Source organism: Lampris incognitus, chromosome 1 (genome assembly GCF_029633865.1).
Source record: "Lampris incognitus isolate fLamInc1 chromosome 1, fLamInc1.hap2, whole genome shotgun sequence".
Lineage (NCBI taxonomy): Eukaryota > Metazoa > Chordata > Actinopteri > Lampriformes > Lampridae > Lampris > Lampris incognitus.
In genome coordinates, this window is record NC_079211.1 from 87,272,565 (window position 1) to 87,298,742 (window position 26,178).

Below are 26,178 nucleotides of genomic sequence, written 5' to 3' on the forward strand. Positions count from 1 at the left end.
TAAGAAAATGAACATAGGGATGCCTGCTGGCCCCGTTGCCATCCGCAGGCACACTCTGCCATACTGTGCTGACCAGCTCAGTGATTTCTTCTCTAAACTCTTTCAAATGTGTGCCGACTGTTGCCAGTTACTTCAATCTGGAAAACTTCCACTATAATCCCTATTCCGAAACCAAAAACGTCATTTTGTTGAACAAAATGAGTTCAGACCTGTGGCACTTACATCACTTGTAGTGAAAAACTTTGAGAAAAATTTAAAAGATGAGGTCGTCTCCCTAGTTGATGGCAAACTAGAGCCCTTGCAGTTTGCTTATCAAGCTGGCAAGGGTGTGGAGGATGCAAAACTCTTTATCCTCGACAAACTATATAAGCACCTGGAGAAACCCAGTCCTCATGCGAGGCTTTTATTTGCTGACTTCCCTTCGGTTTTTAACAAGATGCAACCTCACATTTTGATCCAGCGGCTTGCTTCTTGTTTTAATTTACCTGACCAGCTTTTAATGCTGCTTTTAATCTTTTTAACAGACAGAACCCAGCAGGTTTTAGTTAATGGAGGTATGTCCAATGTCCTGGTCTAAACAGGGGCTCACTGCAGGGTTGCTTTCTTTCCCCCCTGCTTTTTATTTTGTATACAGACAGCTGCAGGTCTTCTAAAGAGCGTAGCTACCTGGTGAAATTCTCTGTCGATACCACACTTTTGTCTCTTCTTCAGGGCTCGGAGTCAGATCACGGTTGTGAGTGGTGTGATGAAAACTTCCTTGATCTTAACGTGTCAAGTTATCATGGAATTAAGGAGAAACAGTGCTAAACCCAAAGCTAGCACTAGACATGGCCAGGATGGTCAAACTGTTGACACTTACAACAACAACAACAACAACAACAACAATAATAATGGTAATAATCATAATAATAAATCTTATATAGCGCTTTTCTAACACTCCAAGTGGCTTTACAGTAAACGGGGTGAAACAAGACAACAGATCAACACAACACAACACAACACACAGGGGTGGATGGGAAGGGGGGCTACGAGAGGGCAAAGTGGCAGCCACACACAACGCCAGCAGGACTCTCCCATTTAAACACACACAAAGGGGCAAGAAAACACAAAACAACAGCGCTGTGGACGTTGATGTTGTGTAGGGGTTTACTCTCGTAGCCTATTCCTCTCCCGAGGTATCCACTAGGTGGCACTATTTAACCCATAGCAGGGGGTGGTTCGTGGGCATCAGGGAATATCCACACACCGGTGGGCCTGCGTACCGCACGTCTAGGAGCCAGACCTCCTCCGAGTCCCTTGTAGCTCAGCCAGGGTCCAAGGTGTACCCAGATACCCTGTGTCGCCACGAGGAGGCGCTACATAGGGCTTGCTGTTGGAGAGGCTATGTACTGGCAGGGAGAGACTCACGTGCTCAGCTCTCCTGTTAGTATTTCTGCTAGCCAGCGGTGAAGGTTGAGTGACACGTGACAGACACACAACACTACACCACAACACACTAGACGCTTTACAACAACCCCACTTCTTACAGAACAATGTCAGACAGTACTTGGAGAGGGGCGTGCGGGTGGCATAGCGGGCTATTCCATTGCCGACCAACACGGGGATCGCCGCGGTCGAGTTCCCGTGTCACCTCTGGCTTGGTCGGCCGTCCCTACAGACACAACTGGCTGTATCTTCGGGTGGGAAGCCGGATGTGGGTATGTGTCCTGGTTGCTGCACTAGCACCTCCTCTGGTCGCTCAGGGCGCCTGTTCAGGGGGGAGGGGGAATTGGGGGAATAGCGTGATCCTCCCACGCGCTACGTCCCCCTGGTGAAACTCCTCACTGTCAGGTGAAAAGAAGCGGCTGGCGAACTGTAAACGTTTGAACTACAAACGTTTGGACTGACACAGATTTACTATCTGTCGCAATTGTTGAGATTTAGTGGCGTTGTGAACGCAGCCCATAAATGACGAGATGACACAAATGTTCGTTGACAATGTATTTCCTCCTGTACACAAGCTAACATTAGTTGTTTCCAAACTGTACATGAGCTAACATAAGCTGGTCGTTTGGTTGACTGATACACGGCTAGCTGTACACACAGCTTGCTGAACAACAGCGTGCCGAAAGACGAGATGCTGACCACGGCTGTGGGACCATACACTGGCTGTACACGTGCTGTACACGTGCAGTACTGCGCTGTGATGAGCTGTGATGAAGCTGTGATGAAGCTGTAATGAAGCTGTAATGAGCTGTAATGAAGCTGTGATGAAGCTGTAATGAGCTGTGATGAAGCTGTGATGAAGCTGTGATGAAGCTGTAATGAAGCTGTAATGAAGCTGTGATGAAGCTGTGATGAAGCTGTGATGAGCTGTGATGAAGCTGTGATGAAGCTGTAATGAAGCTGTGATGAAGCTGTGATGAAGCTGTAATGAGCTGTGATGAAGCTGTGATGAAGCTGTAATGAGCTGTGATGAAGCTGTGATGAAGCTGTGATGAAGCTGTAATGAGCTTTGATGAGCTGTGACGAAGCTGTGATGAAGCTGTGATGATATTGGTGTCTCCATGGCTCTACCTGCTGGCCAGGCGGGCATACAATTATCCAAACTACTGTACATAACTTACACCACATGTATGGGAGGAGACATGTGGTAGTCTGCAACCCTCCCCGGATCGGTGCAGGGGGAAGTACTTGGGAACCATGTTCGACTCCCAACTCAAGTTCGATGTGAACACAGATTCGATTGTCAAGCATGGACAATAAAGGATTCAGCTTACTGCGGAAGCTGAATCCTTTAATGTGTGTAACACTATCTCATGTATCTTCTACCAGTCATTTATTGAAAGTCTTACGTTTTCCCTCTATTTGTTGGTTTAATGGGTTGTCTGTGAATGGCAGGAACAGCCTAACCAGTATGGTTAAGGTCTGCTCCAAGATAACTGGAGTCCAGCAGAGAGACTTGCGCTCCCTCTGGGAGAAACGTGTGGTTTTGAGTTTTGGTTTAGGCCGTTATCAGGCTTTGTTGGGCAGCGCACTTGCTAGTTTCACTCTCTGAGCTTAAATAGCCGGGTCAGCAGACGCGGGTCGCGCCCTCTATTGCTTCCTTTGTTGTGGCAATCAGATGCGGGAGGGTTCAGCTGTGGTACTTCCTGGTATTTAACACACGGCTGCGCTGTAGCGTCAGCAGAAGCATCAGCCCTTGTGTGTCAGCCCACATTGGGTAAAGACCAAACTGGGTAAAGTCCTGTGAGTCTATCTGTGCGAGTCCACCGTGCAATGACACTGACTGGTAATTCCCTTGTAACCCCCTATCATATTACAATAGTTCATTTACATTTCTGGGTACTTTACAATCTCCCCTTCCTCTCTAAAACCCTGGAATGCATTGTCGCCACACAACTCCAAACCTACCTACACTCCAACAACCTACTTGAACCCCTCCAGTCTGGTTTTCGCCCACTCCAAATCACTGAAACTGCGCTCCTTAAAGTACTTAATGACTTCGTCTCTGCTGATGCGAGCTGGCAGGTCGCCAGTCGTCACGGTAACGACTGGTGATCTACCAGCTCACATAGAACGTAATGCAGAAGAGTACCGCCCAGCAAGCCTGACGTAGGATCAAGGTCTCTTAAAGTGACAGTACCCAATTAGGCATAAGTACCCGGAAATGTAAATGAACTATTGTAATATGATGGGGTTACATTCTCCCCTGCTTAAAACAGGTCGTCCTCGACCCACTAATAAGATACTTAACTGAAAGCTCACATTATACGTTGCCTGAGGAGTTTGTTCTGCTCCCGGAACATAAAACTCAGTTCCTGCATTATTTTAAGAAGCTGCTCTTAACCTGCACTTGACACCGAGGCTATGAGACACTGACGGTGTATGTCTGATTTCCCTCTTAGGTCATAAGCCTCCAGTCTTTTTTGGAAGACGGTGCTCCCGATTTGACCTGCGGGGCAGGATTGTCTCTTGCTCTTGAGACTCAGTTGCATTAGCTGTCTCTTCTTCATCAACATATCCACCATGTGCATCTCTTTTATTTGCCTCTGAAAACATGTCATCCTCAATGACTTGATCACTTGTGTAATCCAAAGGTCCACTTTCCATAGCCACAAATTCGGGTGCATCTGGATTCAGAGATGCTGTACTATCATGCAGGATTGTTCCTGTCCCCCTCATTACACTGGAATCATCCATGTCCCGTTACATATTTGGTCCACTGTTCCGGGTTCTATGTCGTAGTACAGCATTGTCTTCCTTCTCTATCTCTGGAGACACTGGAAGGGATCCACAAGGAAGCAGAAGGTCTCTGTGTAAGGTATGCTCGCGTCCTTCACCCATTTCTGGTCTCACAACATACACTGGTATGTCTTCACTCAACCGTTTCACCAAAAAAATAAACAGTTGGCTCCCATTTGTCCGCAATTTTGTGCTTTTTACGAATGTTGACGTTGCGCACTAAAACCCTATCACCAACCTCGATGGGAGAGGCAATTACCTTACAACCCCACCTTCTCTTATTCACCAGCTGGCGCTTCTCAGCCATTTGTGATGCCAGGTCATAGCAAACTTCAGCTTTCTTTTCAAGTCTCACAAACTGAGAGTGTTTCTTCTCACTATGTCCTGCCGAGCTGATTCCAAAACATATGTCAATTGGTAGACAGGGCTCCCTGCCAAACATGAGAAAGAATAGCGATTCTCCAGTCACATCATTTCTTGAACAATTATAGGCATGTACTAATGGATGGACATATGTCCGCCAATTCTTTCTTCTTATCACTGAGAGTCCCCAACATTTCTAATAAAGTTCTATTAAAATGTTCCTCAGGGTTTGCTCTTGGGTGATAAGAAGTTGTCCTCGACTTGACCCCAGTAATCTTGCACAGCTCTTTTATGATCTAAGACTCGAAGTTTGCCCCTTTATCACTATGGATTCTCTTTGGGAATCCATAGTGGCTTATAAAGTTCTCCCACAATACACTGGCGACAGTTTTAGCAGTCTGGTCTCTTGTGGGATATGCTTGTGCATATTTCGTAAAGTGGTCCGTCAGAACTAAAATGTCCCTAGTGTCACGAGTGTCTGGTTCAATAGTAAGATAACGCAAACAAGTTCTAACGGCTCAACGCTTTGACGTTTACTAACTCAGCAGCCTTTTCTGCACGGGCCTTTCTCCTGACAAATCGTTCACAGGTCTTACACTTATGCTCAACATCTGATGACATTTTAGGCCAATAAAACCGAGCACGAACTAAACTTAAAGTCCGATCATAGCCCATGTGGCCAGTTTCATCATGAACCCCCTCCAAGGCTCTGGCACAGTGACTTTTAGGAATGATCAACTTGATTGCATTGCCCTCCCTGCTGGTTGCCAACTTGTCTGTGTAATACTCCTCCTATTATTAAAGTGAGTTTGGGCCATTCCCTCAACAGCAGACGTACTTCCAGCGGTTCCTCCTTCTGTGCCACTAACTGGTTTTCTGTCTTCTCTGAGTAAGGCAACAACCTGTCTTAAGTCCTCATCCTCTTCCTGTAGAAGCTTCCAGTCGTCCATAGACATGCTGGGGAGAGTGTCTTGCCCTGGCCAGGGTTCCGGGTCTTCAAAGTTACTTGGTATGGCATCCTCACTGCATAGAAGCATCTCTACAGCAGCCACTAAATCGCTGTGCCCCTCCTGACTTGGCTGGGCATACTCAGGATTGGTCAAATTCCTCAACACCATCACCTGATGTATTTGACACACAGCCACCAAGGCTTCCCGCCTGAAGACAGCTTGATCATCCTCCTGAATGGGTTGAACACGGTTCTTGAGGAGGGCAATCTTATTGTCCATTTCTAATGTGTCCTCGTCATCACTTAAGGCATCCTGAGGCCTGCGGGACAACACATCAGCGTCCACATTTTTCTTACCGGACTTGTAGAAGATATCAAAGTCGAACATTGCTAAGGCTGCAAGCCAGGGGTGGCCAGTGGCGTCTAGTTTTGCTGATGTCAAAACGTATGTTAATGGATTATTATCAGTGAGAACTTTAAATTTCACTCCATACAGATAGTCTTGAAATTTCTGACTGATGGCCCACTTAAGGGCAAGAAATTCCAGCTTGTGTACTGGGTAGTTTTTCTCACTCCTGCTTAGGCCACAACTGGCATATGCCATCACTCTCATCTTCCGCTCTTGAACTTGATACAGAGCTGCTCCTAGACCGGTCACACTAGCATCTGTATGTAAGATGTAAGGGAGTTGCCAGTTGGCAAAGCCAAGAACAGCGGCGCTGGTAAGTTTGACAATTCTGTCGTCAAAGGCTTTTTGACACGAGGCTGTCCATCTTCCCCCAAGCTGTTGATGACCAGCTGGCAACCGTTTTCTGCCCTTGTCTTTCTGGGAGATTGGGTCCATCTTCAGTAGGTCATTCAATTGGCTTAACTATGGCAGAGTAATGCTCAACAAATCTTCGATAATACCTGCAAAACCCTAAAAATTACCTCTGCTCCTTCAGGATTGCTTCCACCTTCGCTGAATCAGGTTGTATGCCTTCCTCTGAGATGATGTGCCCCAAATGATTGACAGACATTTGAAAAAGTTTACACTTAGATGGGGAAAGTTTTAAGCCACACTCTGAAATCCTCTGCAATATATTCATTAGGCGTTCCTCGTGTTGTTCTTTTGAATCTGAAAAGACGATTAAATCATTGAGAAATGTAATAACCTCCTGAAGGTTCATCTCAGCCATTACCTTCTCCATAGTGCGCTGGAAAGTAGCTGGTGAATTAGTAAGGCCTTGAGGCATCATTCTAGACTACCAATTACCAAATGGCGTAGTGAAAGCAGTTTTGGGTTTGTCGTCTTCATCCACTTCGATTTGGTAATAACCGCTTTTAAGATCTAATACAGAAAACCACTTCGAGCCAGAAAGCAGTGAGAATGTCTCCTCTATACAAGGGAGTGGGTACATGTCTCTGTTAGTGACTTTGTTCAGTCGCCTGTAATCCACTACCATCCTAAGTGTCCGATTATTCTTACGGACCAAAACTATAGCGGAGGCAAATGGGTCACTTGACTCTTCAATTATCTCAGTGGACAACAGTTCATGAAGATGGTTTCTGAGATCTTCAAAATCAGCTGGTGAGACACACCATGTTCTTTTCTTGAAAGGTGAGTGATCAGTGAGTTCAATTTTGTGTCCAACATCCAAGTCATGACAGGAGAATGCTGGCTTCGCCCCTCTGGTAAGCCCGGATACCATATGCTCTTTAAAGGCCTCCGGCACTGGGGAGTTTGCCAGCACTGTATTGAAATCCACGGATTCTGATTCCTTTTCTTTTACAGTCGTGTTCATGTGCATAGAGGTGACAGGATTTTTTTTTTGAGAAAGTCTACTTTGGGCTATATTCTCACAGCCTAACTCTCTCACCCAAGTTACTTCCATGCGTTCAGCTATAATGCACTTTGGTTGGAGGGTAATGTCATGTCCTGAGATACACTCACTGGCCACTTTATTAGGTACACCTTGCTAGTACCGGGTTGGACCCCCTTTTGCCTTCAGAACTGCCTTAATCCTTCGTGGCATAGATTCAACAAGGTACTGGAAACATTCCTCAGAGAGTTTGGTCCTAGTTGACATGATAGCATCACGCAGTTGCTGCAGATTTGTCGGCTGCACATCCATGATGCGAATCTCCCAGTCCACCACATCCCAAAGGTGCTCTATTTGATTGAGATCTGGTGACTGTGGAGGCCATTTGAGTACAGCGAACTCATTGTCATGTTCAAGAAACCAGTCTGAGATGATTCGAGCTTTATGACATGGCGCGTATCGTGCTGGAAGTAGCCATCAGAAGATGGGAACACTGTGGTCATAAAGGGATGGACATGGTCAGCAACAGTACTCAAGTAGGCTGTGGCGTTGACACGATGCTCAATTGGTACTAAGGGGCCCAAAGTGTGCCAAGAAAATATCCCCCACACCATTACACCACCACCACCAGCCTGAACCGTTGATACAAGGCAGGATGGATCCATGCTTTCATGTTGTTGACGACAAATTCTGACCCTACCATCCGAATGTCGCAGCAGAAATCGAGACTCATCAGACCAGGCAACGTTTTTCCAATCTTCTGTTGTCCAATTTTGGTGAGCCTGTGCGAATTGTAGCCTCAGTTTCCTGTTCTTAGCTGACAGGGGTGGCACCCGGTGTGGTCTTCTGCTGCTGTAGCCCATCTGCCTCAAGGTTCGACGTGTTGTGCATTCAGAGATGCTCTTCTGCATACCTCGGTTGTAATGAGTGGTTATTTGAGTCACTGTTGCCTTTCTATCAGCTCGAACCAGTCTGGCCATTCTCCTCTGACCTCTGGCATCAACAAGGCATTTTCGCCCACAGAACTGCCGCTCACTGGATATTTTCTCTTTTTTGGACCATTCTCTGTAAACCCTAGAGATGGTTGTGTGTGAAAATCCCAGTAGATCAGCAGTTTCTGAAATACTCAGACCAGCCCGTCTGGCCCCAACAACCATGCCACGTTCAAAGTCACTTAAATCACCTTTCTTCCCCATTCTGATGCTCGGTTTGAACTTCAGCAGATCGTCTTGACCATGTCTACATGCCTAAATGCATTGAGTTGCTGCCATGTGATTGGCTGATTAGAAATTTGCGTTAACGAGCAGTTGGACAGGTGTGCCTAATAAAGTGGTCAGTTAGTGTATTCTGCACCATAAGTTTGACTTTTTGGTGGGACCTGGGAGACACATGTAATAGTTGATTGTACACCACTAGGCCTCCAGGGCAGGAATAGATTTCAGGTTCAGTTAGCAATGCTTGGAAACCCTTTTTATTGGCCGCAATGTGAAAAATGCCCTTTAATTCTTTCACTTCATTGCTGGCAATACTAATAGGTGATTGAGATTGAAGCCTGACTTGCATTGATTTTGCATTACCTTGACAACTGCTTTGCCTCGCAAGATAACTTGAATAGGCCACCGCCCACTCTGGGTGTATTTGTAACTGATGCCAGTCTTTGCCACCACTCTTTTCTTGACAGTCCCTCACCAGATTTTTCAGTACATTCATCCCCACCAAAAATGGTACGTTACTATTGTAAGGTCGGTCTGGGCAGATAAGAACCAACACATTAAACTTGGATCCTGTACCACACATGTCTTTAGGAAACCATAGTTCAACTTCAATATATCCCAAATAGGGAACTACTTGCCCTGCTGCACCGTCAATATGTAATAGATCATTAACAGAATAGAGTTCTCTGCGTCCGCGGTGGCGTAGCGGTCTAAGCATCGGCTTGGTGTCGATGCAGTTGCCCACTGGGGACTGGGGTTCGCGCCCCGGTCTCGTCAGATCCGACTATGGCCGGACTCGATGAAGCAGCAATCATTGGCAACGCTGTCTTCGGGAGGGGGGCGGAGTCGGCTTGTGTTCGTCATGTGAATGCGTCTCTGTGTGTGTCGGAAAAACAGTGGTTCGGCTTGGATTCGCCTTGTCACGAAAGTGGGGAGGCGCTTTCCTTCGAGACTGCCGGCCGGAGAGATGCAGTTGGCGAACGCATGCAATACGAGGGTGGGTGTTTGAATTAAAATAGGGATCAATTGGCCACTAAATTGGAAGAAAAAAGGGAAAAATCAGAAATAAATTTAAAAAAAAAGAATAGAGTTTAGCCTATTTAGATGGTGTTTAGTGTAAATGCCTGATAGACACACGGTCTCAAGTTACCTGTTTATCAGAATAATTTTATCGTCAGAATTGAGGTCACTTGATATCTCTCTTGTCACTTCCTCAAGGGGTCTCAGGGCATCAGTGGAGAGACTGATCATGGACCAGTCTTCCTCACTTAGCCACTTTGAGCTCTTTCCAAGAAGACAGAGGGCTGTTGTAACAGCTTCCTTCTGCTCACAGAGTGTCTTGATGGGATAAAGAGTTCCATCTTGTTTCAGCTGACTATCAATTGGTGTTCTGGAAACTCCAACTGTTTCTGAATTTCTTTGAGCTTCTCTGCTGCTCTTATGGTGAAAGAAAGCTACTATAGCGCTGCATCTCTGCTGGATGTTAAGTAGATCAAGACGAGCCTTAATGGAGTCTTTTACCACTAAATCTAAAGTGTATGCAAAACATGGATAATGCGCCCAACCTGCTTTGCGCACTGCATCAACCATAGTGGCTCTATTATCTGTGACTACAGCCTGAACTTTGTCAGTTATGCCCCATTCATCAGTAATTCGTTTTAATTCTGCACAAATGTTGTCAGCGCGCTGTGTTGTCCTGGAAAACTACGGGTTTCCAGGACATAGTCTTGCATTTGCCAGTTCTCATCAATGATATGGCACGAGACAGTTAAATAAGCCTCTGCAGCTCTTGATATCCACATGTCTGTTGTGAGTACAAGTGTTTCCACCATCCAGATATTTTTTTTAACTTTTGATCGGCATTCTTCATACATTTCTGGTATTTTCCCTTCCATTAAAGTTTTCCTACTTGGAATCTTGTAGCGCGGCTCAAGTGTCTTGACAAAATTCCTAAAACCCTCATCTTCGACCACAAAGAGAGGTTCCATGTCCTTCACAATCATTTAGGCAAGGCGTCTGGTTATACCCCAAAACAGCCCAATACCAGAACTCTAAATATGACCCTGCCAAACACTATACACTGCTATTAAAGTCCAACAGCATCACTACCATTGCCAAATATATTGCAAAGCTGTAAATTAGTAGAGTAAAATCAGAAACGTACACACTATGCCCCAATGTCCAGCAAACAGACATTTAAATACATCTGTATCTTGACTAGCTTTAGAGGCTGTTCTGTATTATCAGATACACTATCATAAATAACTGGAAATGTTCGACCAATTTACAGATGCACAAACTAACCTGTCGCTGCTTTGTCTGTCGCTTGCTCTCTCTTCCTTTTTTTTTTGGATGAATTTCCTCCCTGCCTAGACAATATGAATGTATTTATTTCATATGCATTTATTTAATGCAATTATGTTACCTTATTACAACTGATAGGCCTACACTTTGTCTTGTTAATACACTGGGCCACATTTTAATCATACACTCACTGTACATGTGTAAATACACGTTTACTCATAGTCATATCATACATTACTACTATTTACACATGGAGACACCAATATCAATAAAGGTTTTTGTTAACTTTTTATTACATTTGGATTCAATGTGTCTAGATTGTTTCTCAATAATGGTTAGATTAGGATTTGAGTACGATCGTATCAGTGCTATAGTTGTGTAAATTGCTGAATTTGAAGTGTGTTTAAATTGAAATATATCCTGTTTTTTTTAACTTTATTTTCCAATTTTCATGTTTTTTGGAACAGCTATACAAGACACAACAACAACAACAACAACAAAATAAACATGTAGGAATGCCCCCCTCCCCCCAAGGCTCAAGAGAAAAAAAAGGACTATGCAGGGATTTCTTATTCCAATTCCACATAATAGCCATATTTTTGAAGACGATATAAAGTTGTAAACATATATCTATAAGTATTGTCGTTACAACCAGGTAAATAAAAAGTACATTCAATAAAAGGGGAAACCTTCAATAAAGTCTATGAAAGGACTCCAGGTCAAAGTCAAGTTTTTGTGGGTTTTACATATTTTATATCGGAGCTTTTCTAAAGGTAGAAAGGACAGCACCTCCCTCAACCACTGCAAAAATGATGGCGCTTTATTCCACTTCCAGTTAAATAGGATAAGTCTGCGTGCTAATAATGAGGCAAATGCTAGAGCACTTGCCTGCAAAGTTGTGACCTTACAGTTAGGGGGCGGTATGCCAAAGATGGCTGTGTGAAAATCAGGGTTTATGGTCTGTTTACAGATATGTGAGAATACATTAAATATCTGTCCCCAATAACTGTTGAGGGAGGGGCATGCCCAGAACATGTGTCCCACCGAGGCTGGACTATGGCTGCACCTCGGACCGCCAGGGTCTGTGGTGGGAAAGATTCTGGCAATCTTGTCCCCCGAGTAGTGAAGACGGTGAAGCACCTTAAACTGAATTAACCCATGTCGTATACACAATGAGGAGGTGTGTATACAAGTTAAGCTGTCCCGCCATGCCTCTTCAGAAAGCTCTACACCCAAATCTCTCTCCCATGCAGTGCTTGTTTTGTCCCAGGATATCTGTTTCAATCCCTGTATCAGTGTGTAAATTATAGAGACTCGTTTTTTCCCAAAGGGATCCATCTCTAGAATAACATCTAATTGGCTCCTGGGTAGCAGATACAGAAATGAGGGAAACACTTTCTTGCCAAAACTACGGATTTGAAGGTATCTAAAAAAATGGGATCTGGGTATGTTATGGTCTTTGGTAAGTGTTTCAAATGAGGTGAATGTTCCATCTTTAAATAGATCACAGAAAAACACCAGTCCATTTCTATGCCAATGTTGAAATGTGTTATGTAACACAGAATTGATTATTTGCAACGGGGAAAAGACCGCTAGCATGCTTTAATCCAAAATGCCTCCTAAACTGGAGCCATATCCTAAGTGAAGCTTTAACCACCGGATTTGTTATTTGTATGTTAGCATTATGTGGTAGTGGAGAGGTGAATATCGGTAAAGGATTGGATAAGAGTTCCATGTGAACCCAATCTGTACCCTGTTGATTCTTATATGTAAATGCCCAATGTAAAAGGTTTACGATGTTCGCAGCCCAGTAGTAACAAATAAAGTTAGGCAAGCCTAATCCCCCTGTCTCCTTAGGGACCTCCAAGTATATTTTCTTCATCCTGGGGTTTGAATTGTTCCAGATGAATGATGAAATTAATCTATCTAATTGTTGAAAAGTTGTCTTAGGTATGAATATGGGAATCATTTGAAAAAGATAGAGAAATCTGGGTAAGACTGTCATTTTAACTATATTAATGCGGCCAGCTAATGAAATTTGTGGCGTTGACCCTGACAGGCGACCAAAGTTATCCAGGGTAAGTAATAGTCTTGGTATAGATTCTATTGGGTTGGATATAAACTTAGCACAAAAAGTAAGGAAATGTGTGTTTGGTAGATTATTTCTTTGTTGTAACAATGCTTCTTGGCAATAAATCTTATATCAGGCATCTGATTGTCTGCACCTGGGGTACTAGAAACTCAAAACAAGAGTCAATAGCAACAGCAAAATAAGCTGTTTGGCATTGGCAGAGAAGATTTGGCAAAATTTTCATGGGCGCAACCCACATACTCAGCTCTGCTGCTCATCCCACAAATGCATGTTCCTTACAAATGTGGCGCCAATTAAAAGGGAAATAAACAGGCTTTCCAACGGTATAAGATTTATTTCCAAGAAGCATTGTTACAACAAAGAAATAATATACCAAACATAAATTTCCTTACTTTTTGTGTTAAGTATATGTAACAACAGGTCATCTGCATAAAGAGATACCTTATGCGATTTACCACCTCGTGAGATACCTTTAATGCCATCCTCTGCCCTAAGAGCTATAGCGAGTGGCTCAATTGCCAAATTGAACAGGTAAGGAGAGAGGCTGCTGCCCTGTCTATAGCCCCTATGGAGCAAAAAATAATCAGAAATAATATTATTCTTCCGCACTGCGGCTGTCGGTGAGCAATATAATATTTTAACCCATGCTAGGAATGAGGAACCAAAGCCAAACCTTTCTAGAACAGCGACTAGATATTGCCATTCGATGCGGTCAAATGCCTTCTCAGCGTCTAAAGAAATCACTACTTCTGTCTGTTCTGCAGAATGTGGTGTGTACAGTACATTAAATAGGCGGCGCATGTTATAGAATGAAACCCAGCCACTGAGGATGCACAAGCCAGTGCATCCTTAGTGCCGGTCCCAAGCCCGGACAAATGGGGAGGGTTGCGTCAGGAAGGGCATCCGGCGTAAAATCTTTGCCAAATCAAATATGCGGATCATAAATAAGACTTACATACCGGATCGGTCGAGGCCCGGGTTACCAACGACCGCCACCGGTACTGTTAACCAGCCAGGTGTCGGTGGAAACTATGCTACTGTTGGGCGAAGGAGAAGGAGAGGGGGAAAGCATGTCCAGAGGCAGCTAGAGAGGAGGAAGGGTAGGCATGTGGAGGTGAGAGTTGGAACTTTGAATGTTGGCACTATGACTGGTAAAGGGAGAGAGCTGGCTGACATGATGGAAAGAAGAAAGGTAGGCATACTGTGTGTGCAAGAGACCAGGTGGAAGGGGAGTAAGGCCAGGAGTATCGGAGGTGGGTTCAAACTCTTCTACCATGGTGTGAATAGGAGGAGTAATGGGGTAGGGGTAATTCTGAAGGAAGAGTATGTCAAGAGCGTGCTGGAGGTGAAGAGAGTGTCAGACAGAGTGATGAGTATGAAGCTGGAAATTGAAGGTTTATTGCTGAATGTTATCAGCGCATATGCCCCGCAAGTTGGGTGTGAGATGGATGAAAAAGAAGAATTCTGGAGTGAGTTGGACGACATGGTGGAGAGGGTACCCAAGGAGGAGAGAGTGGTGATTGGAGCGGACTTCAATGGACATGTTGGTGAAGGGAACAGAGGTGATGAGGAGGTGATGGGAAGGTATGGAGTCAAGAAGAGAAATGTGGAAGGACAGATGGTGGTGGATTTTGCGAAAAGGATGGAAATGGCTGTGGTGAATACATATTTCAAGAAGAGGGAGGAACACAGGGTGACGTACAAGAGTGGAGGAAAGTGCACACAGGTGGACTATATCTTATGTAGAAGGCGCCATCTAAAAGGGATTGGAGACTGCAAGGTGGTGACAGGGGAGAACGTAGCTAGGCAGCATCGGACGGTGGTCTGTAGGATGACTTTGGAGACCAAGAAGTGGAAGCGAGTGAAGACACAGCCGAAGATCAAATGGTGGAAGTTGAAGAAGGAAGACTGTTGTGTGGAGTTCAGGCAGGAGTTAAGACAGGCACTGGATGGTAGTGAAGAGTTGCCAGATGGCTGGACAACCACTGCAGAAATAGTGAGGGAGACAGCTAGGAAGGTACTTGGTGTGTCATCAGGACAGAGGAAGGAAGACAAGGAGACTTGGTGGTGGAATGAGGAAGTACAGCAAATTATACAGAGGAAAAGGTTGGCAAAGAAGAAGTGGGATAGTAAGAGAGATGAATAAAGTAGACAGGAGTACAAGGAGATGCAGCATAAAGCAAAGAGAGAGGTGGCAAAGGCAAAGGAAAAGGCGTATGGTGAGTTGTATGACAGATTAGACACTAAGGAAGGAGAAAAGGACTTGTACCGATTGGCTAGACAGAGGGACCAAGCTGCAAAGGATGTGCAGCAAGTTAGGGCGATCAAGGATAGAGATGGAAATGTGCTGACAAGCGAGGAGAGTGTGCTAAGAAGGTGGAAGGAATACTTTGAGGGGCTGATGAATGAAGAAAATGAGAGAGAGAGAAGGTTGGATGATGTAGGGATAGTGAATCAGGAAGTTCAGCGGATTAGCAAGGAGGAAGTGAGGGCAGCTATGAAGAGGATGAAGAATGGGAAGGCAGTTGGTCCCGATGACATACCTGCAGAGGCATGGAGATGTTTAGGAGAGATGGCAGTGGAGTTTCTAACTAGATTGTTTAACACAATCCTGGAAAGTGAGAGGATGCCTGAGGAGTGGAGAAGAAGCATACTGGTACCGATTTTCAAGAACAAGGGCGATGTGCAGAACTGTAACAAGTACAGAGGTATAAAGCTGATCAGCCACAGCATGAAGATTTGGGAAAGAGTAATAGAAGCTAGGTTAAGAGCAGAGGTGACGATCAGCGAGCAGCAGTATGGTTTCATGCCATGAAAGAGCACCACAGATGTGATGTTTGCTTTGAGAATGTTGATTGAGAAGTATAGAGAAGGCCAGAAAGAGTTGCATTGTGTCTTTGTAGATTTAGAGAAAGCTTATGACAGAGTGCCGAGAGAGGAGGTGTGGTATTGTATGAGGAAGTCAGGAGTTGCAGAGAAGTATGTAGGAGTGGTGCAGGATACGTATGAGGGAAGTGTGAGAATGGTGAGGTGTGCGGTTGGAAAGACAGATGGGTTCAAGGTGAAGGTGGGATTACATCAAGGATCGGCTCTGAGCCCTTTCTTGTTTGCAATGGTGATGGACAGGTTGTCGGACAAGATCAGGCAGGAGTCTCCATGGACGATGATGTTCGCGGATGACATTGTGATCTGTAGCGAGAGTAGGGTGCAGGTTGAGGAGAGCCTTGAGAGGTGGAGGTATGCACTGGAGAGAAGAGGAATGAAAGTCAGTAGGAGCAAGACGGAATACTTATGCGTGAATGAGAGAGAGGACAGTGGAATGGTCAGGATGCAAGGAGTGGAGGTGACAAAGGCATTTGAGTTTAAATACTTGGGGTCAACTGTCCAAAGTAACGGGGAGTGCAGTAGAGAGGTGAAAAAGAGAGCGCAGGCAGGTTGGAGTGGGTGGAGAAGTGTGTCAGGAGTGATTTGCGACAGAAGGGTATCAGCAAGAGTTAAAGGGAAAGTTTACAAGATGGTTGTGAGACCAGCTATGTTATATGGTTTGGAGACAGTGGCACTGACGAAAAGACAGGAGGCGGAGCTGGAGGTGGCAGAGTTGAAGATGCTAAGATTTTCACTGGGAGTAACGAAGAAGGACAGGATTAGGAACGATTATATTAGAGGGACCGCTCAGGTTGGACGGTTTGGAGACAAAGCAAGAGAGGCAAGATTGAGATGGCTTGGACATGTGTGGAGGAGAGATGCTGAGTATATTGGGAGAAGGATGCTGAATATGGAGCTGCCAGGGAAGAGGAGAAGAGGAAGGCCAAAGAGGAGGTTTATGGATGTGGTGAGGGAAGACATGCAGGTGGCTGGTGTACAGAGGAAGACGCAGAAGACAGGAAGAAATGGAAACGGATGATCCGCTGTGGCGACCCCTAACGGGAGCAGCCGAAAGTAGTAGTAGTAGTAGTAGTAGTAGTAGCATGTTATAGAATGACTGCCTGCCTGGTATAAAACCAGTTTGATCTGATTTGAATATAGTTTATGAATATAATAACTGCGTTTCTGTGGCAGATCCTTTCAGGAGGGCACAGTGAACACAAGATGATCAGCCCCTGCAAAGATTCTATTCAATATTACGGTGTCTGAAGCGTTTTGGCATTTACGGTAGCATTTTACACTAAATTCTGCTCAACCTGAAAAATAGCCACATAGGTTGGAAACCCTGTTTGGCTGATAGAGAGGTCTTACCAGGTTCCACAGACTGGACTCTGACGGGACATTCTGAACAGATGGTGAATCCAAAACCATCTTTACCTCGAACGATTCTCACCTGGAAAATCAAATGAGATAAATTAATTGAAATAGAGAAAACTTGAAGATTTCATCCAGGGAGGTTTAACTAAGCTCCATTCTCCTTCATGTTCATTCAGTTCCAGTCATTCTCACTGGGGCCGCCCAATACAACCAGTTTAACACTGCGGGTCACTGGACCAACTACAGGGCCAACATGAAAACCTGACTGACTCCATGTATAACAACAAATAATACTGCGCTAAACTCTGGACTGACCACAGCCTGTCTGTCTGTTGGTCCACACTACTGATCCCAATACCATAATACCAATACCACCTGTATAGAGCAGTGAGACAGTTTCCCATGAACACAACGTGTTAGACGGGTTTAAACAGACATGGTGTGAGACGGGTTTAAACAGACATGTGAGACAGGTTTGAGAAGACAAGCTGTGAGATGGGTTTAAACAGACAGGGTGTGAGACGGGTTTAAACAGACAGGGTGTGAGACAGGTTTGAGAAGACAGGGTGTGAGATCGGTTTAAACAGACAGGGTGTGGGATGGGTTTAAACAGACATGTGAGACAGGTTTGAGAAGACAGAGTGTGAGACGGGTTTAAAAAGAGGGTATGAGACGGATGAGAAACAGGTTTAAACAGACAGGGTGTAAGACGGGTTTAAACAAACATGTGAGACAGGTTTGAGAAGACGTGTGAGATGGGTTTAAACAGAGAGGGTGTGAGACAGATTTAAACAGACAGGGTGTGAGACAGGTTTAAACAAACAGGGTGTGAGACAGTTTTAAGAGGACAGGCTGTGAGACGGGTTTAAACAGACAGGGTGTGAGACAGGTTTAAACAGACAGGGTGTGAGACAGGTATAAACCGACAGGGTGTGAGACAGGTTTAAACAGACAGGGTGTGAGACAGATTTAAACAGACAGGGTGTGAGACAGATATAAACAAACAGGGTGTGAGACAGGTTTAAGAGGACAGGCTGTGAGACGGGGTTAAACAGACAGGGTGTGAGATGGGTTTAAACAGACAGGGTGTGAGACGGGATTAAACAGACAGGGTATGAGACAGGTTAAAGCAGACAGGGTGTGAGACGGGGTTAAACAGACAGGGTGTGAGATGGGTTTAAACAGACAGGGTGTGAGACGGGATTAAACAGACAGGGTGTGAGACGGGTTTAAACAGACAGGGTGTGAGACAGGTATAAACAGACAGGGTGTGAGACAGGTTTAAACAGACAGGGTGTGAGACGGACTTAAGACAACCGGATGTGAGATGAGTTTAACTAGACAGGGTGTGAGACCGGGTTAACCAGACAGGGTGTGAGACAGGTTTAAGACAACAGGATGTGAGATGGGTTAACCAGACAGGGTGTGAGATGGGTTTTAACAGACAGGGTGTGAGACAGGTGACATTCTGGAGACAAAGGCTAGAGATTAAACTCAACAGGAATCTGTGAGAAGAAACTATTTGAGTGACAACACAATACTGAACACATGCACACACGCACACATAGGGAGCAGTCCTCTGTCGACAGGACAGTGTGTAGAGGGGGAGGGTGTGGGAGGAGGTGGACATGACAGTGTGTAGAGGGGGAGGGTGTGGGAGGAGGTGGACATGACAGTGTGTAGAGGGGGAGGGTGTGGGAGGAGGTGGACATGACAGTGTGTAGAGGGGGAGGGTGTGTGGGAGGAGGTGGACATGACAGTGTGTAGAGGGGGAGGGTGTGTGGGAGGAGGTGGACATGACAGTGTGTAGAGGGGGAGGGTGTGGGAGGAGGTGGACATGACAGTGTGTAGAGGGGGAGGGTTTGTGGGAGGAGGTGGACATGACAGTGGGTAGAGGGGGAGGGTGTGTGGGAGGAGGTGGACATGACAGTGGGTAGAGGGGGAGGGTGTGTGGGAGGAGGTGGACATGACAGTGGGTAGAGGGGGAGGGTGTGGGAGGAGGTGGACATGACAGTGGGTAGAGGGGGAGGGTGTGGGAGGAGGTGGACATGACAGTGTCAAACATGTGCTCATCTTCTCCAACAAGAGACGGTCTGACTGGGTGTTGTGTTGTGTGTTGTGTAATACTGGGTGCTGTGTTGTGTGTTACTGGGTGTTGTGTTGTGTGTTGTGTAATACTGGGTGCTGTGTTGTGTGTTACTGGGTGTTATGTTGTGTGTTCTGTAATACTGGATACTGTGTTGTGTGTTACTGGGTGTTATGTTGTGTGTTGTGTAATACTGGGTGTTATGTTGTGTGTTACTGGGTGTTATGTTGTGTGTTTTTTAATACTGGGTGCTATGTTGTGTGTTACTAGATGTTGTGTTGTGTGTTACTGGGTGTTGTGTAATACTGGGTGTTATGTTGTGTGTTACTAGGTGTTGTGCTGTGTGTTACTGGGTGTTGTGTAATACTGGGTGGTATGTTGTGTGTTACTAGGTGTTGTGTTGTGTTTTACTGGCTGTTATTTTGTGTGTTACTAGGTGTTGTGTTGTGTTTTACTGGCTGTTATTTTGTGTGTTACTAGGTGTTGTGCGTTACTGGGTGTTGTGTAATACTGGGTGTTACATTGTGTGTTACTAGGTGTCGTGTTGTGTGTTACTGGCTGTTATTTTCTGTGTTACTAGGTATTGTGTGTTCCTGGGTGTTGGACTGTGTTACTGGGTGTTGTGTTGTGTGTTTGTAGTGTGTCACTGGGTGTTGGACTATGTTTTACTCGGTGTTGTGTGTTACTGGGTGTTGTTGTGCGTTACTGGTTGTTGTGTTGTGGGTTATTGTGTGTTGTGTAATACTGGGTGCTATGTTGTGTGTTACTAGGTGTTGTGTTGTGTGTTACTGGCGGTTATTTTGTGTGTTACTAGGTGTTGGACTGTGTTTCACTCGGTGTTGTGTGTTACTGGGTGTTGTGTAATACTGGGTGTTATGTTGTGTATTACTAGGTGTTGTGTGTTACTGGCTGTTATTTTGTGTTTCACTCGGTGTTGTGTGCTACTGGGTGTTGTGTTGTCTTGTGTGTTAGGTAGTGTGTTACTGGGTGTTGTGTTGTCTTGTGTGTTAGGTTGTGTCTTACAGGGTGTTAGGTTATGTGTTACTGGGTGTTGTGTTGTCTTGTGTGTTAGGTTGTGTGTTACTGGGTGTTAGGTTGTGTGTTACTGGGTGTCGTGTTGACTTGTGTGTTACTGGGTGTTGTGTTGTCTTGTGTGTTAGGTTGTGGGTTACAGGGTGTTGTGTCGTACAGAGTGTTATATTGTATGTTACAGGGTGTTGTGTTGTCTTGTGTGTTACAGGGTGTTGTGTCTTACAGAGTGTTATATTGTATGTTGCTGGGTGTTGTGTTGTCTTGTGGGTTAGGTTGTGTGTTACTGGGTGTTAGGTTGTGTGTTACTGGGTGTTGTGTTGTCTTGTGTGTTAGGTTGTGTGTTACCAGGTGTTGTGTTGTCTTGTGTCTTAGGTTGTATGTTACAGGGTGTTATGTTGTCTTGTGTCTTAGGTTGTTTGTTACTGGGTGTTAGGTTGTGTGTTACTGGGTGTATATTTTGTTTTAATTGTTGTTGTGCTGTGTGTTAGGTTGTGTGTTACAGGGTGTTGTGTTGTCATGTGTGTTACAGGGTGTTGTGTCTTACAGAGTGTTATATTGTATGTTGCTGGGTGTTGTGTTGTCTTGTTTTTTAGGTTGTGTGTTACAGGGTGTTGTGTTGTCTTGTGTGTTAGGTTGTGTGTTACAGGGTGTTGTGTCTTACAGAATGTTATATTGTAGTATGTTGCTGGGTGTTGTGTTGTCTTGTGTGTTATATTGTATGTTTCTGGGTGTTGTGTTGCCTTGTGTGTTACAGGGTGTTGTGAGTTACAGAGTGTTATTTTGTATGTTGCTGGGTGTTGTGTTGTCTTGTGTGTTAGGTTGTGTGTTACTGGGTGTTAGGTTGTGTGTTACCTGGTGTTGTGTTGTCTTGTGTGTTACCGGGTGTTGTGTTGTCTTGTGTGTTAGGTTGTGTGTTACAGGGTGTTGTGTTGTCTTGTGTCTTAGGTTGTGTGTTACTGGGTGTTAGGTTGTGTGTTACTGGGTGTTGTGTTGTCTTGTGTGTTACAGGGTGTTGTGTCTTACGGAGTGTTATATTGTATGTTGCTGGGTGTTGTGTTGTCTTGTGTGTTAGGTTGTGTGTTACTGGGTGTTGTGTTGTCTTGTGTGTTAGGTTGTGTGTTACCAGGTGATGTGTTGTCTTGTGTTTTAGGTTGTATGTTACCGGGTGTTGTGTTGTCTTGTGTGTTAGGTTGTGTGTTACCAGGTGATGTGTTGTCTTGTGTCTTAGGTTGTATGTTACCGGGTGTTGTGTTGTCTTGTGTGTTAGGTTGTGTGTTACAGGGTGTTAGGTTGTGTGTTACCTGGTGTTGTGTTGTCTTGTGTGTTAGGTTGTGTGTTACCGGGTGTTGTGTTGTCTTGTGTGTTAGGTTGTGTGTTACAGGGTATTGTGTTGTCTTGTGTGTTAGGTTGTGTGTTACTGGGTGTTTGTGTCTTACAGAGTGTTATATTGTATGTTGCTGGGTGTTGTGTTGTCTTGTGTGTTATATTGTATGTTTCTGGGTGTTAGGTTGTGTGTTACTGGGTGTTGTGTTGTCTTGTGTGTTAGGTTTTGTGTTACAGGGTGTTGTGTCGTACAGCGTGTTATATTGTATGTTGCTGGGTGTTGTGTTGTCTTGTGTGTTAGGTTGTGTGTTACAGGGTGTTGTGTCTTACAGAGTGTTATATTGTAGTATGTTGCTGGGTGTTGTGTTGTCTTGTGTGTTATATTGTATGTTTCTGGGTGTTGCGTTGTCTTGTGTGTTACAGGGTGTTGTGAGATACAGAGTGTTATTTTGAAGTTTGCTGGGTGTTGTGTTGTCTTGTGTGTTAGGTTGTGTGTTACTGGGTGTTAGGTTGTGTGTTACTGGGTGTTGTGTTGACTTGTGTGTTACTGGGTGTTGTGTTGTCTTGTGTGTTAGGTTGTGGGTTACAGGGTGTTGTGTCGTACAGAGTGTTATATTGTATGTTACAGGGTGTTGTGTTGTCTTGTGTGTTACAGGGTGTTGCGTCTTACAGAGTGTTATATTGTATGTTGCTGGGTGTTGTGTTGTCTTATGTGTTATATTGTATGTTTCTGGGTGTTGTGTTGTCTTGTGTGTTACAGGGTGTTATGAGTTAAAGAGTGTCATTTTGTATGCTGCCGGGTGTTGTTTTGTCTTGTGTGTTAGGTTGTGTGTTACTGGGTGTTAGGTTGTGTGTTACCTGGTGTTGTGTTGTCTTGTGTGTTAGGTTGTGTGTTACCGGGTGTTGTGTTGTCTTGTGTGTTAGGTTGTGTGTTACAGGGTATTGTGTTGTCTTGTGTGTTAGGTTGTGTGTTACTGGGTGTTGTGTCTTACAGAGTGTTATATTGTATGTTGCTGGGTGTTGTGTTGTCTTGTGTGTTATATTGTATGTTTCTGGGTGTTAGGTTGTGTGTTACTGGGTGTTGTGTTGTCTTGTGTGTTAGGTTGTGTGTTACAGGGTGTTGTGTCGTACAGAGTGTTATATTGTATGTTGCTGGGTGTTGTGTTGTCTTGTGTGTTAGGTTGTGTGTTACAGGGTGTTGTGTCTTACAGAGTGTTATATTGTAGTATGTTGCTGGGTGTTGTGTTGTTTTGTGTGTTATATTGTATGTTTCTGGGTGTTGCGTTGTCTTGTGTGTTACAGGGTGTTGTGAGTTACAGAGTGTTATTTTGTAGGTTGCTGGGTGTTGTGTTGTCTTGTGTGTTAGGTTGTGTGTTACTGGGTGTTAGGTTGTGTGTTACTGGGTGTTGTGTTGACTTGTGTGTTACTGGGTGTTGTGTTGTCTTGTGTGTTAGGTTGTGGGTTACAGGGTGTTGTGTCGTACAGAGTGTTATATTGTATGTTACAGGGTGTTGTGTTGTCTTGTGTGTTACAGGGTGTTGTGTCTTACAGAGTGTTATATTGTATGTTGCTGGGTGTTGTGTTGTCTTGTGGGTTAGGTTGTGTGTTACTGGGTGTTAGGTTGTGTGTTACTGGGTGTTGTGTTGTCTTGTGTGTTAGGTTGTGTGTTACCAGGTGTTGTGTTGTCAAGTGTCATAGGTTGTATGTTACAGGGTGTTATGTTGTCTTGTGTCTTAGGTTGTGTGTTACTGGGTGTTAGGTTGTGTGTTACTGGGTGTACATTTTGTTTTAATTGTTGTTGTGTTGTGTGTTAGGTTGTGTGTTACAGGGTGTTGTGTTGTCATGTGTGTTACAGGGTGTTGTGTCTTACAGAGTGTTATATTGTATGTTGCTGGATGTTGTGTTGTCTTGTGTGTTAGATTGTGTGTTACTGGGTGATAGGTTGTGTGTTACTGGGTGTTGTGTTGACTTGTGTGTTACTGGGTGTTGTGTTGTCTTGTGTGTTAGGTTGTGGGTTACAGGGTGTTGTGTCGTACAGAGTGTTATATTGTATGTTGCTGGCTGTTGTGTTGTCTTGTTTTTTAGGTTGTGTGTTACAGGGTGTTGTGTTGTCTTGTGTGTTAGGTTGTGTGTTACAGGGTGTTGTGTCTTACAGAGTGTTCTATTGTATGTTGCTGGGTGTTGTGTTGTCTTGTGTGTTATATTGTATGTTTCTGGGTGTTGTGTTGTCTTGTGTGTTACAGGGTGTTGTGAGTTACAGAGTGTTATTTTGTATGTTGCTGGGTGTTGTGTTGTCTTGTGTGTTAGGTTGTGTGTTACTGGGTGTTAGGTTGTGTGTTACCTGGTGTTGTGTTGTCTTGTGTGTTACCGGGTGTTGTGTTGTCTTGTGTGTTAGGTTGTGTGTTACAGGGTGTTAGGTTGTGTGTTACCTGGTGTTGTGTTGTCTTGTGTGTTAGGTTGTGTGTTACCGGGTGTTGTGTTGTCTTGTGTGTTAGGTTGTGTGTTACAGGGTATTGTGTTGTCTTGTGTGTTAGGTTGTGTGTTACTGGGTGTTTGTGTCTTACAGAGTGTTATATTGTATGTTGCTGGGTGTTGTGTTGTCTTGTGTGTTATATTGTATGTTTCTGGGTGTTAGGTTGTGTGTTACTGGGTGTTGTGTTGTCTTGTGTGTTAGGTTGTGTGTTAGAGGGTGTTGTGTCGTACAGGGTGTTCTATTGTATGTTGCTGGGTGTTGTGTTGTCTTGTGTGTTATATTGTATGTTTCTGGGTGTTGTGTTGTCTTGTGTGTTACAGGGTGTTGTGAGTTACAGAGTGTTATTTTGTATGTTGCTGGGTGTTGTGTTGTCTTGTGTGTTAGGTTGTGTGTTACTGGGTGTTAGGTTGTGTGTTACCTGGTGTTGTGTTGTCTTGTGTGTTAGGTTGTGTGTTACCGGGTGTTGTGTTGTCTTGTGTGTTAGGTTGTGTGTTACAGGGTATTGTGTTGTCTTGTGTGTTAGGTTGTGTGTTACTGGGTGTTTGTGTCTTACAGAGTGTTATATTGTATGTTGCTGGGTGTTGTGTTGTCTTGTGTGTTATATTGTATGTTTCTGGGTGTTAGGTTGTGTGTTACTGGGTGTTGTGTTGTCTTGTGTGTTAGGTTGTGTGTTACAGGGTGTTGTGTCGTACAGGGTGTTATATTGTATGTTGCTGGGTGTTGTGTTGTCTTATGTGTTAGGTTGTGTGTTACAGGGTGTTGTGTCTTACAGAGTGTTATATTGTATGTTGCTGGGTGTTGTGTTGTCTTATGTGTTATATTGTATGTTTCTGGGTGTTGTGTTGTCTTGTGTGTTACAGCGTGTTATGAGTTAAAGAGTGTTGTTTTGTATGTTGCCGGGTGTTTTTTTGTCTTGTGTGTTAGCTTGTGTGTTACTGGGTGTTAGGTTGTGTGTTACCTGGTGTTGTGTTGTCTTGTGTGTTAGGTTGTGTGTTACCGGGTGTTGTGTTGTCTTGTGTGTTAGGTTGTGTGTTACAGGGTGTTGTGTTGTCTTGTGTGTTAGGTTGTGTGTTACTGGGTGTTAGGTTGTGTGTTACCTGGTGTTGTGTTGTCTTGTGTGTTACCGGGTGTTGTGTTGTCTTGTGTGTTAGGTTGTGTGTTACAGGGTGTTAGGTTGTGTGTTACCTGGTGTTGTGTTGTCTTGTGTGTTAGGTTGTGTGTTACCGGGTGTTGTGTTGTCTTGTGTGTTAGGTTGTGTGTTACAGGGTATTGTGTTGTCTTGTGTGTTAGGTTGTGTGTTACTGGGTGTTTGTGTCTTACAGAGTGTTATATTGTATGTTGCTGGGTGTTGTGTTGTCTTGTGTGTTATATTGTATGTTTCTGGGTGTTAGGTTGTGTGTTACTGGGTGTTGTGTTGTCTTGTGTGTTAGGTTGTGTGTTAGAGGGTGTTGTGTCGTACAGGGTGTTCTATTGTATGTTGCTGGGTGTTGTGTTGTCTTGTGTGTTATATTGTATGTTTCTGGGTGTTGTGTTGTCTTGTGTGTTACAGGGTGTTGTGAGTTACAGAGTGTTATTTTGTATGTTGCTGGGTGTTGTGTTGTCTTGTGTGTTAGGTTGTGTGTTACTGGGTGTTAGGTTGTGTGTTACCTGGTGTTGTGTTGTCTTGTGTGTTAGGTTGTGTGTTACCGGGTGTTGTGTTGTCTTGTGTGTTAGGTTGTGTGTTACAGGGTATTGTGTTGTCTTGTGTGTTAGGTTGTGTGTTACTGGGTGTTTGTGTCTTACAGAGTGTTATATTGTATGTTGCTGGGTGTTGTGTTGTCTTGTGTGTTATATTGTATGTTTCTGGGTGTTAGGTTGTGTGTTACTGGGTGTTGTGTTGTCTTGTGTGTTAGGTTGTGTGTTACAGGGTGTTGTGTCGTACAGGGTGTTATATTGTATGTTGCTGGGTGTTGTGTTGTCTTGTGTGTTAGGTTGTGTGTTACAGGGTGTTGTGTCTTACAGAGTGTTATATTGTAGTATGTTGCTGGGTGTTGTGTTGTCTTGTGTGTTATATTGTATGTTTCTGGGTGTTGCG

The 26,178-nt window shown here is 44.4% G+C and overlaps 1 protein-coding gene across 3 annotated transcripts in view; it reads right to left on the reverse strand.

The window, feature by feature from the left end:
• Positions 1 to 26,178, reverse strand: part of LOC130115435 (regulator of G-protein signaling 3-like) — a 458,149-nt gene that overhangs the window by 272,737 nt on the left and 159,234 nt on the right. For all 3 annotated transcript variants that reach the window (XM_056283094.1, XM_056283101.1, XM_056283108.1), the window contains exon 2: positions 17,185 to 17,266. In XM_056283094.1, coding sequence (XP_056139069.1) covers positions 17,185 to 17,266 — 82 coding nt within the window. The remainder of the gene's footprint in view (positions 1 to 17,184; positions 17,267 to 26,178) is intronic.